This window comes from Diabrotica undecimpunctata, chromosome 6 (assembly GCF_040954645.1).
Source record: "Diabrotica undecimpunctata isolate CICGRU chromosome 6, icDiaUnde3, whole genome shotgun sequence".
Taxonomy (NCBI): Eukaryota; Metazoa; Arthropoda; class Insecta; order Coleoptera; family Chrysomelidae; genus Diabrotica; species Diabrotica undecimpunctata.
The window spans coordinates 83,080,948-83,094,044 of record NC_092808.1 but is presented as its reverse complement, the minus strand read 5'-3'; the positions used below and the strand labels follow the sequence as shown (position 1 = coordinate 83,094,044).

Below are 13,097 nucleotides of genomic sequence, written 5' to 3'. Positions count from 1 at the left end.
CGTCCTTTTAAAAGGCAGTGTAAATTATGCGTAATTTAGGTTAGTACAGCTACCAACTGATAGATGGCTCTAGATGGAGTGTTTTCAAGAGCCAACATTCGACAAGTTTTAACGATTTTAGTGCGCGCACATGCTGTAATTGTGAGGTTATCTGTGTAAATTGCCAGGTTTTGGACTACAAAATGGATGCTTATAATTGGAGATAAGTCTAGAATTAAAAAACTGTTATTTCACGGCATTGGCATGTGGATTATTGTATAATAGGGACTTATGTACGTATATTCTTGGCTCGAATAGTTGTCGCGTTGTTTCAAAGGCTCGCCGCTTGGGATTTCATTTTGTTCTTTTAAAAGGACGGTAGTAATTAGTACTACCAACGTGCGTATTGTTTCAGGAGGCCTCTCAAATTGCATGAGCTATTAGAAGAGCTTAATTCTGATGAAATCCCAGTCCCTACAGATAGTTTGATCATATTTCCCCCAGAAAATGCCAATGATGATGTCACCGATTGCGACTCCGGTGATGAAGAACTAACTACAATAAATAATTTACCGGGTAGTCAGTTGAGAAACGATGTAGAACTTGTTTTTGACAACGCGACTGAATTACCACAAGATTCTGTGAATTCCAGCCTACCAGAAGAAGATTCGGATGATGACAATATACCATTGGCTTTGTTTCTTTCCAAGGAAAAGCTGCTCCATCAATTAGAGAAGAGAATATCTGCACACTGGATTCAAGGAGACTTGTATCAAGACCCTGATTGTACTTACTGGAAAACTCAATTTGGACCGAAAATGACTCAGTCGCCGATGGAAATTTTCAATTTGTTTTTTGATGATGAAGTCATCAATTTGGTTACCGAATACACTAACATCTACGCAGGACAAAGAAATCTTTTGAACGACATTACTCAAAATGAGATTCGATGTTTTATAGGCGTTCTTGTATTGAGTGGTTATGTGGTTGTGCCGAAAAGGTACATGTACTGGGAAAATCGTGACGATTCGCAAAACGCAATGGTGGTAGCTGCTATATCTAGGGATAGATTTTCCCACATAATGAAAGTTTTGCATGTTTGCAATAACTTGTCAGTAGATAAATTTGATAGATTTACCAAGATGCGACCCCTGTTCGACGTAATAAACAAAAAATTTATACAATTTTCCCCTTTAGAACAACATCACAGCATAGATGAGGCAATGGTTCCGTATTTTGGTCGCCATCCCACAAAACAGTTCATCAGGGGAAAACCAATCCGTTGGGGGTACAAAATGTGGGTAGGAGCCCTTCGTCTGGGATACATAGTTTGGTTTTCTCCTTACCAAGGTAATTCCACTACAATACCTGAACAATATAAAGTCCTTGGATTGGGTGCATCAGTAGTTCTATCCTATGCAGACAGATTGAATGAAGTATGGCCTCAAAGGCGATTCCATCTTATTTTTGATAATTATTTTACTTCTATTCATTTACTGCATGAGCTAAAACAAAGAGGCATATTTGGTAAAGGCACTGTAAGGGAAAATCGCACCATGAAATGCCCTTTACCCTGTTCATCTATTAGGAAAAAAACTGAACGTGGTAAATACCAGTATCGTCTTGATAAAAATACAGGAATAGTGGTTTGCCGCTGGCATGATAATAATATCATTTCTATTGCTTCCAATTTTGTACCAGTAATGCCTTGCTTCTCTGTAAAGAGATTTTCACAAGCAGAGAAAAAACATATTCAAGTTCCTCAACCAAATATTGTTAGAATATACAATAACTTCATGGGTGGCGTTGATCGCAGTGACCAGAACATCAGTTTATATCGAGTGTCCATAAGAGGAAAGAAGTGGTATTTTCCCCTTTTTGCTCATTGCGTTGATATGGCTATTCAAAATGCGTGGCAGATTCACAAAACTCAAGACGGTAAATTGGATCAACTTGAATTTAGAAGATCTATTGCAACTAATATTTTGGAAACTTTTAAAAAAGAAACAAAACGCGGACCTTCTAAGCGGAATTCGAATTCGGTAGCCAATTCAAGATATGACGGTATTAACCACTTGGTTCTTTATCAAGAAAAGCAATCGCGATGTGGATATTGTCACAAAAAAGTCCAGTTTTTGTGTGAAAAGTGCAAAATACCTTTACATCCAAAATTTTGTTTTAAATCATTTCATTCTTTGTAAATTGATACTAACAAAATATATAAATATGATATCTGGTACCGTATATTACTACCGTCCTTTTAAAAGAACATGTCAAAACTTGACAGGTATCGTCATAAAAAAATATATGATTGTGTTTTTTGGTTCCATATGCTATAATTTTCATGAAAATTCGAAATTAATTCAAAATGTTAACAATAAAAGTTTCAGTAATATCTGGGTTAAAAGAGGAAGTTATTAAAAGGAAAATACCAGTATTAGTAAGTCGGTAACATATAGAGGATACATCATTTATATTTTCTTAAATAACAAACATATAAAATCAGAATTTGGTGTTTATTGAAAGTAAATTAAATGCACGACCAAGTCATGATAGCATTATGAGGTTTTTTTTTTCCTGGTTTTTCCCTCATAATTTACTATGGAAACACTAACAGGAGATTTTACTGTCATCACGGCATGAGTCTGAATTGTCAATATAAATGAGTCAGATAAAATTAAGTTATTAGAATTTTTCAACAAGTAACAAAAAACAAAATTTGTTTAATTTACTAATGTTTGTATTTTAAGAACGATTTCCGAAGTGAAAATTGAAACGTCAATAAACGTACTTTAACATTTAATTGTGGCTTATTCACATTTAAATAGTAATTACAACCTTGTCTGGCTCCTCGTTATATGGAGATTTCGTCGTTGTAGTTGTCTCCAATTTGAACGATAACAGTTTGATTCCTGTCAAATTTTTAATGACATGAATATCTTTGTCATCTATTTCCATATTTTATTTTAGTACTTTTACAAATTTTTATTAATTTTTTTTTTCAGTTTACTGTTATAAACATAACTGATGGTTAATTTTCTGAAATATGTGATTAAATTTTTCCGTAAAATTGTAGTTGTTTCGTACGGCAAGAGATAAGGGCTTGCGGTATTGACTTACTAATAGTGGTATTGCTAGACAAAAAATAATTCAATACTTCAATTAAATACATTTGTAAATAAACTATTTATGTCAAAACTAATTAAAATATTCTTTGAATTAAATTCAATATTCAATCATTTATTTAAAAAATTTATTGTAATTTTTATAAATGTGTCATTTTTATTTGCAAATAAATATATATTAAATTTAATATATTGTTGTATAATATTTAATAAAAAATTTGACATTTCCCTACATGGAGAGTTCATTGTAGTAAAAAAAGATGCAAGGGTTGTACTTGCTTAATGCACTTTCGGTACTCCATAAAAAAGAAGTTTCTTGCTGTAATGAGGTGTAATTAATCTTCTTTGATAATATGTTAATTAATTTTTAAACCTAAATAAAGATATTATTATCTCAAACACGAAGGAGCTTATTCCCGATGTGAGAACGTGGTGGCAATGTAAGTTCAGGAAACTAGACTACTTCCTGATGCAGTTTCTGATCGAACGTGGTAGTTTTGGCACCTTCACAAATAGAACAAAATAGAATAGGCAAATCTACCTCGGCAGACTGTACTGTTTTTGGGGTATCGAACGCTCCCGGCCACATTTTTAACTGCCAGAGATGGGCAAATGAGAAAGCAGACTTCGAGAGGTTCATGGGTTTCGGGCTGGATGAAAGAAACATGGTAAACGTAATGATGAGATGAAAGAAAAAATGGAGAGAATTACAGTGTCTGATTTCTGAGGCAATAAAGAAGAAGGAGGAGGAGGACAGAGGAGGAAATTGAACCAGGGATCTGAAATATTGTTTCTTTTCCTCGAAAGCCAAGAGCCGGTAAGTACCAAAATTAATTTATGGCCTGACGGAAATATTTTCGTTCTTTTGATTTCTTTCACTAATAAGCAATTCTTAAACAATTTTTTTTCTGATTTACGGTGATAGGTATGATTATTTGTAAGTTTTTCCTTAATATAATATAGTTATTCTTCTTTTTAAATAACGGTTAATAAAAGGATTTCAGTTGTTTATTGAGTGACAGACCACTACTCTGGAATGGTGGTTAAGATTTTAGCTGGAACACAGTTAATCCAGCACTACCCTGGGGTCTTCTAGCCTAGTATCCTACTCGACCGGAAGATGCCAGGGTTTCTTGCTCCGTGACGTTAGAGCTCTTACTAGAATCTGGCCAGATGGCAATTTAAAAAAAAAGATTTATTTATTCTGTATGTCATTAGGTTTTTAATTTTATTTTCATATTGAATTTTATCCATTATTACAGTTGCATTCCCTTTTTAAAAAACAGTGACTCCATAATTATCCTACCAGCAGACAAGGGAAATGAAACTGTGATAATGGATAACATTCAGTATGAAAACAAAATTAAGGACCTAATAACAAACGGATCTTATACAAAATTAACAAAAGATCCAACAAAGCCTTTGGAAAACAACGTGTAGAACTTTATTTAAGTTTAAAGATTTATTTAACAAATTATTTAAGAATATTAATTACACCTCGTTACAGCAATAAACTTCATTTTTATGGAGTATCGAGAGTTTATAAAAGCGAATACACCACTTATACCTATTTTTAGTACCATGAATAATAATTCTTCTTGAAGTGAACCGTCAAAATTGTTATAAAATATTATACGATCAATCGCAGATAAAAATGATACATTTATAAAAAATACACATTTTTAAAATAAATTATTAAATATTGAAATTAAATCAAATAATATTTTAGTAAGTTTTGACAAAAATAGTTTGTTTATAATGGAAAAGAAATATACACATATAACACATTACCTTTCCTAAATATTTTATTCTCAAAGAAGGAAACTGGATATGAGACTCAAGTGCATAAAAAACAACACATACAAATCAAATGTTACCATCAATTTAAAAAGGGAATCATTAAATTCTTCCTTTGTAGTTTATAAATTAAAGAATTTTTGAGAATGATAATAGAAAATTAACAATAACATACATAAAAGGATTATCAGAAAAACTTAAAACGATAGGAAATAAATTCAAGTTTTCGACAACATTCAAAACAACAAACACATCGAGATCTATTTTATCTAAAAAGTAAACCTAGCAATAATCAAGAAAGAACAAAAAATTTTATTTATAATCTACATTGTAAATGTGATCATTTTCATTTAGATCAAACATCAAGACTATTAAATATTAGAATAAGTGAAAATCAATCTTATATTAAAAAAATAAAAATCAAAGAAGCGGCTCTAATTATGACTACAATTGCAATCTGGTTATTAAAAGAGGAAGTTAATAAAAAGAAAATATCACTATTAGGAAGTCAGTAACATATCGAGGATACATTATTTATGTTTTTTAAAAGACATACATATAAAATCAGAATTTGGTGTTTATTGAGAGTAAACTAAATGTAAGTCCAAAACTTTCCATGTCGGGATAATATTCTGAGGTTTTTTTCTGGTTTGTTCCTCATAATTTACTATGGAATCGCCAACAGGAGAATTTTATTGTCATTATTGAATGTGGTTGTCTTTTTAAAGACAAATTACATGCTATGATTCTTCTGACGGGTATTCTTAAGTTTACGTTGATTTTATGTAATTAAATGAACTATCTTACAATAAAGTCGTCCCGGGCACGCAACTCAACACTAGTGGCAATTTCTTTTTAAAGTTTTCTACTTTAAAATATATATTATATATCTGAATTGGCAAGATTAATAAGTCAGATAAAATTTAATTATTAGAAGGATTTTTCACCAAGTAACAAACAACAATATTCGTTTAATTTATTTATGTTTTGTATTTTGAGAACGATTTCTAAAGTGGAAATTGAAACGTCAATAAAATTATTTTAAACTTAAATTATGGCTTAGCCATAATTAAAGTGCCATATTTGGTCTGTACTTATGTATGGAGCAAAAGTAAACTAAAAGTATCAAGCATGAACAGAATTGAAGCATTGAAAGGCGTTTCATAGGCGAATGCTGAAGATACCTTGGGCCGCAATAAAATCTCCTCAAAAGCCAAAATAAAAGGCCGTAGAGGTGCAGGAAGACAACAGGTTACTTGGTCAAAAAATCCGTGAATGGATTCAAATATCAACAGCTGGACAATTATTCCGTGTGGCAAAAGATTAAGAAGCCTTTATTAAAGAAGAATTTATTAAAATAATAAACGAGAAATGGAATATGTAATTGTGAATAAAATTAGCAATTGACTGGCGTAAGTCATAAATTTTTGTTGAAATGTGTTAATTGTAGCGAGTGCAACATCTATAAGGCGCTGACCCTCGCTCCGACCATAGGATCGTACTATATTATCGATCACCAGGTAAAATAAATGCATTATTTCAAATACGAGCGTTCACTATCAGTGCTATGCTCTAGGCGAGGATACGATGCGATGTTCTCCGTTATGAACGTACCCCAACGCTCGGTGGTCTTATGTAACGATTACTTGTTAGCTACTGCCTGGTTCTGTGTGTAGGGAAAAAACCCATACCTAAAGGTGATCTCTCTCGAGGATAGTTAAGGCAAGCGTGCCAGAATAAATTAAATCTATTTTATTGCGTGTGCATCGCCCTTATGAAATGCAGTAATTCAGATACGGTTTGAAGAAATTTGATTTTTAAAAAGCGTTTGTGTGCTTTCGGGGTTAAAATTAATTGTTTCTCGAAAACGTGTGGCGATTTAGACAAGTGGTTTCTCAGATTTTGACGAGATAATATGAATCAGCCAATTTGAACGCGAGAATTTGAAAATATGAAAGTAGCTTTTAAATGAAATTAGTGAAAAGTTATTAGAATATATAATAAAATTATATTAGATTATAATAAAATATGTAAGTAAATACCAAATACGTTTCCAAACAATTATAATAAGATATTAAATATCACTTAGATTATGTTTTAGATACCCGTACCTTCCAACAAAAAGATAAATTATTGTGTTCCCTAGTGCAATCAACAGCCATCCAATTAATATTGTAAAAGAGGCAAAAATCAGCGATCTTTTTCTGCCAAATTTGTCGACTGAATATATTGTTAACGGCAAACCGCACAGTGCTCCACATAGTAATGCTGTTTCGAGCCATTCCGCTTCATAATGTGTGGTTTGGATGTGACTCTCATCACTTATAAGATATGGGATCATAGGCGACGTCCATCCATATGCCATTCCATCGGAAACAGCAAACAATGTAGCTAGAAAAGTGAAAATAAATAAAATAAAAAAAAGTAATTTTCATTTAAAAAAAGATTTACGTAGATTAATATGTAGCTCCTTTAATATTAATATTCCAAACAATGTATTTAATTATTAATTATTGTTATTATCTCGAACTTTCAACTGTGTTTACAATTATTATCAAGAGCTGCTAAAAAAGACAAAATATCTTACAAAGTTGAACTAGAAAGAAAAAAATTTTTTGTTAACTCACCAAATAAAATTAGTTTGTATATATTAGTTTATATTTATTATATATTGTAATGCGTTTTTGAGTCTTGAAAACCGTAATTTTGCGTTTTTTTCAGTTTTAAATTGTTTATAACTCGAAAACGATTAAGTTACCAGAAAAACTACAGGAGAACTATTTTGTTCAGGATGGTCCAAATATTCAAAAAAAATTGTTCGGGCCAAAAAAAATGACTGTTACAATTTGTTTAAAAAATATTTGTACAACTTTTCGCCTAGGCGACCTCTTGTACCTTGTTTTTGGATATCGCATGAAAGTGATTAAAAAAATCTCGTGGGAATATTTTTCCAAACGAACCCGAGCTTTTTGCCTTGTCTAAATACCTAACATTATCTTAGATATTTAAAGAACCCATTTTTTTCAAAAAAAAAAGGCAGTTAGAAGCCTCCATATAATTAAAACGCTTTAAAAATGATTTTCCTGAAATTTTTGACCTATGAAGTTTGTAATGTCTTCAGAATTATCCGTTGAGATATTATTTATTACGGGTATTTTTAAGATATTTGTATCAATGTATTTGGTTCAAATAAATAAATTTTTAAAAAGTGTTGCAGGTAGTAAATCATTTTTATCTTATAATTTTTTTATGATATAATGAATTTAACTTTATTTACTGTTAACATTTAATTAAGTCTTAAGTCTTTAAAAAAATTAAGTCAACATTTCAAAATACGAAAGTAGCCAATCATTAGTTGACTTCATTCTTCTGGGCATACCGTTAATTAAGTTTAAAACTTTATTATTTGAAATTGCGTCACATTCCTTTAAAACAGTTACTTTGAGCTGACCTAAAGTAAGAGGAGTAGGTACCTGGCTTCAAATACTTCTACTAAACATGTTACAAACATGTTCGATGGGATTTAAATAGAAACTGTGTGCTGATCTTGCCCTATGGGTAATGTCATCTTCATTTAAGTATTCTCTGACAATGTGGTCGACATGAGGGCGTCGTACATTGTCATGCATCAGTGTGAAATTTTCTTCAGTAAATGGTGCTTATGGTATAAAATAATTGTGCAGTATCTTATTTATGTACCTATCAGTGGTCAGAGATTCAATTTCCAATGGACGATTACTTAAATGGTTTCTTCTTCTTTTGGTGCCTATTCGGATCGAATATTGGCGATAATTCTGGCTCTAATTATTTTATTAACTGATGCTTTAAATAGATCAGTTGTTGTTGTGTAAAACCATTTCCTCAGGTTTTTTAACCATGATATTCTTCTTCTCTTTTTCCATCTTCTCTTTAACCATGATATTCTTGCCTTGAAGGATTATTTTCAGTAATCTGTATTTAGTATTGTTTCTCATTGTGTGTCCGAGATATTCTAACTTTCTCCTTTTAATCGTATACATCACTTCTATTTCTTTCCCCATTATTCGTAGCACAATTTCGTTGGTTATCTTGTCCGTCCATGATATCCTTAGGGTCCTTCTGTATAGCTACATCTCGAAGGCTTCAAGTTTTTTCTCCATCGCTTCAGTGAGTGTCCAGGATTCAACTCCGCACTATAATATCGAGAAGATGTAACATCTAGGAGCCTTACTTTTATTTCCAGATTAAGATTGTGGTTTTCTATTCTACATATTCTACATATTTTTACCTTTTCTATTCTACATTTTACTTTTTGTAAGTGATCCCATTGTTCGTTTACTATTGTTACAATATAGGTAAACTGTTTTACTCGGTCCACTGGTGTATTCTTGATAACCAGTTGGACGTCTCTAATTTTATTTTTACTGACGGCCGTAAATTTAGTTTTTGATATGTTTACATGTAGTACAAATCTATTGTTTACTTCGTTTACTTTGTTTATTAGTTGCTGTAAACTGTTTAAACTGTCAAAAATAACGGTGTCATATGCATAGCGGATGTTGTCTAGGTGTTCTCCATTTAAAAGGATTCAATGTTCGCAATTTTCCAAGGATTCACTAAATATTTTCTCTGAATATAGGTTGAATAATACAGGTAAAAGTATACATCCTTGTCTAACGCCTCACAGAATCTTGATCGCTTCCGTCGATTCATCTCCAAAATTTGTTCTTATTGTAGCTGATTGGTTCCAGTATAAATTTTGTATTATACGCCGGTCTTTATCATCTATTTGGGCTTTTGTTAAAACATCCATTAATTTTCGGTGTTGAACTGTGTCAAATACTTTTTGGTAGTCCACAAAGCAGGTGTAGATATCGCAAGTCATATCTCTGCATCTTTGGAATAATACTTGTAGACTAAACAGTACATCTCTCGTATCTACGTCTTTCATGAATCCAAACTGTGTGTTGTATTCTCTCTTCGCTTAGCTTGTATATTCTGCGATGTATAATTTTAAGAAAAAGTTTTAGTGTATGGCTCATTAGACTTATTAGCCTACATTCTCCGCACTTTTTCGCTCCCTATTTCTTTGGTAACGTAATAAATTCTGAAACTAGCCAATCTTTTGGAATATTGCCTGTGCCAAAGATAGTATTGAAGATTTTACATAGTATTCTTAAAGATTTATCATTAAGAAGCTTAATAAATTCAGACTGTACTCCGTCTGGTCCTGGAGCTCTCCATTCTTTTAGTGATATTATTGCTGCTCTTATTTCTGCCACTAGTATAGGTGGTCCTATTTCCGTAGGTATTGGGGACTGGTTCTCCCTCTCATCAGAAAATAAATTTCGTATGTAATTTTTCCGAGTATTATCAATACCGTCTTTGTCCAGGATTACCTCTTCGTTGTCAATAACAAGTTCACTCACTCTTCTGTTTTTACATTTGCCTGTACTTATATGGCAATTTAATTAAAAAGGACGCTGTCTCTTATAGTCAAATTTCGCAGCTTTTGTTTATTATAATCATTTAACAGATTGCAAAATATATAGATATATTCTCAAAAACAACAAGAATTGTACCAGATACTGCGTAGAGAATTACAGAGCCTTCCACAGCTGATTTTAAAAGTAAAATTAGAAACAAATATATTTGTGTTATATCTTCGAAATATTAGCGACTGCGCTGGTATACATCTGTAAACATGTGTGATATATTTTATTTATATTAATGTGAACACACAAAAATTTATTTCTGAGAAGAATGAATTTAAAATAAATTAATTTATATATCAATCCATGAATTTTCTAAAATATTAAATATGATAATGAAATAAATGCGATCCCTTTAAGTCACATACAATTCAAAATAAACAACTATGTTTCTTATTATAGTTAGTAACAAAAATATTAATAGATTATAATATTAAAAGTAAATTAATTTACATGATTTTAATTAATTAGATTAGTAAGATTTAAATATTATTAGATAAAGTTGTAAAAGTCGGAAAATTTCTATCAATGTAGAAACGTATAAAACGCATTCGATATTACAGCACATTTCACAAAAAAGTAGGTAATTATTAACATGTAAAAAAGGAGTTAAAACAGACTTTTCTTCAAAGATTAAGAAAAATGTATAGAATAAAACTTTTAAATCTCCAAAGAATATTAACCTAAAATAAGCGGTAAGGGGATCATCTAAATAAGTTTAATCTAGTTTAAACTTGTTAAAATGAAAATTGTTTTAGATAGCTTTAAGTTTAACTTTACAACTTAGTATAGCTCTAACAAAGAACTTTTTTTAATGTAAAACAAATTGTTCAAAAAATATGTCCAGTCAATATTATGATACATCTAATGGTCCAGTAAATATAAAAATGTACACTAAAAATAACTTCTGCATTACCAACCTGTTACAGCAGCTAAAATTTGCCTAAAATAGATCTTGATGGAACTATTTAACACTTTATCACTGGACGAAGTCATATCTACGAATGAGTAGCAATGTCAGTTGGCTTACCGCCTCATTTCATATTGTAATTATGTAATCAAATGCTTTGATAATATTATTTTTGCACTAGTGAAAATCCAGCACATTTTGGTTATTGTATAGACGTAATATGTTTACTTGATTGTAGATAATATAAAAGGCTAAAATCGTTTAATATAATCTTCAAGACTTATATTCTTATGAACATTTGAAAACATTTCAGTTACAACAAAAGGACAATAAAAAGTTTTGTATGTGCATTTTATATTATTTTTTAATAAAATATGTGTCAACAGGTTATTATTATTAATACATGTAAGTGCATTTAACCTTAAATGCACTCCTTTAAACTATCTTATAAAGTAGGTTTTTGGACCTCTTCTGACATTTTAGTCACCTGTATTACTCTACGTGATCCTATTTTATTTATATAAGGTTTTTGTTTAGTTTATTGATAATTATTTATTGCTTATTTATTATTTTTAGTATTTATAACTATTTATTTATTAATTACATGTATGTATTTTAAATTAAAGAAATAATTACTATTGGGTTTAAAGCAATTTCAGAAAGAATATGTATTCTAATAATAAGAAGTAAATTTTAAAAGATTTCACTTGTGAACATGAGATGAAAGAGTGCAGAAATGAAAGAGAAATTTTATGCTGATTTAAATAAAGGGGTCGTTAAAGTATTACGTAACGCAATTAGGGGGTAGGGTGGAGTGGGTGGTAAGGTGTAAAACGTTACGGTGCGTTATAGGTGAGGAAGGGGGTTCAAACAACGCGTTAAGTAGCATTGTTGTTTTGCTTAAATAAAAAAATATGGAATTAAAATCTCCAACATCGGCAATCCTTTTCGTTTATGTTTAACAGATAAACTTTCGATTGTATTGTACAATATTGTTATGTTGTCCCTTTTGTTTGTTTCACGGGGAATGCTTCAACTGTATTGTACGTCCTTTTTATTTTGTTTTCGTTGTCCGTAAGGCACATAAACACGTTGCTGTATTAAGTGTTGCTAAATTAAATAAATCATACTGTAATGTCATCAAAAGTTGAAAAATAATGCAAAACTTGACAACTATGATGCTTAGGTGCAATGCATAAAGCTTAAAGATAGCTTCCGGGATCCAGCAGAACCTAATCTGAATTGGTATAGCACCCACATCCGTAAATCGCAATATTTCATGCAAGTGATGAAATGCGCGGACGAATGCAGCTGTTGCCGCTCGAGGAGTTTATTAAAATCTGTCTTTCCAGATTTCCTACAGCCAGCCTGCTCAATCCTTCAAATCGCAAGTAAGCTTGTGATGTCTAGTCAGTTAGATAAAGAATCATGTAAGTTTTCACCACTTCTTGTAAGGTTGTTCGTTGATCTGTCGCCTCCACTGAAAGCATTTAAGCAGGTGCCCAACGATTTCTTATGTTCATCGCTATAATTGGAATTTAAGAACAGAATATGTACAACCAGTAGGATCTATTTCATATCCCTCAATAGTGCTTACCACAGAAACTGGCTGCCAAAAGGGCAAATGAGCTTCTCTGGGTTGTGCACTACAATAAAACATCGTCTAAGGATGCCTACTCGTATTGGCTAAACGTAGGCGAAGTTGATGCAAGTGGTGTAACAATTCCGGAACCCTATTTGGATTGCCAATAATGAAAGAATCTGAGTGACTGACAAATCTATGAGGAGTAGTAACTCCAAGTCACTTGGGTGTTG

At 31.5% G+C, this 13,097-nt stretch overlaps 1 protein-coding gene across 1 annotated transcript in view; it reads right to left on the bottom strand.

Moving 5' to 3' along the window:
* The window catches only part of LOC140443521 (facilitated trehalose transporter Tret1-like), a 37,150-nt gene extending 25,698 nt beyond the window's left edge, over positions 1-11,452 (bottom strand). Inside the window, exons 1-2 of the mRNA XM_072534833.1 lie at positions 11,293-11,452; positions 7,013-7,292 (exon numbers count right to left, since the gene is read on the bottom strand). Coding sequence (XP_072390934.1) covers positions 7,013-7,292; positions 11,293-11,368 — 356 coding nt within the window. The 5' untranslated portion in view covers positions 11,369-11,452. The remainder of the gene's footprint in view (positions 1-7,012; positions 7,293-11,292) is intronic.
* Positions 11,453-13,097: the final 1,645 nt, after the last annotated feature.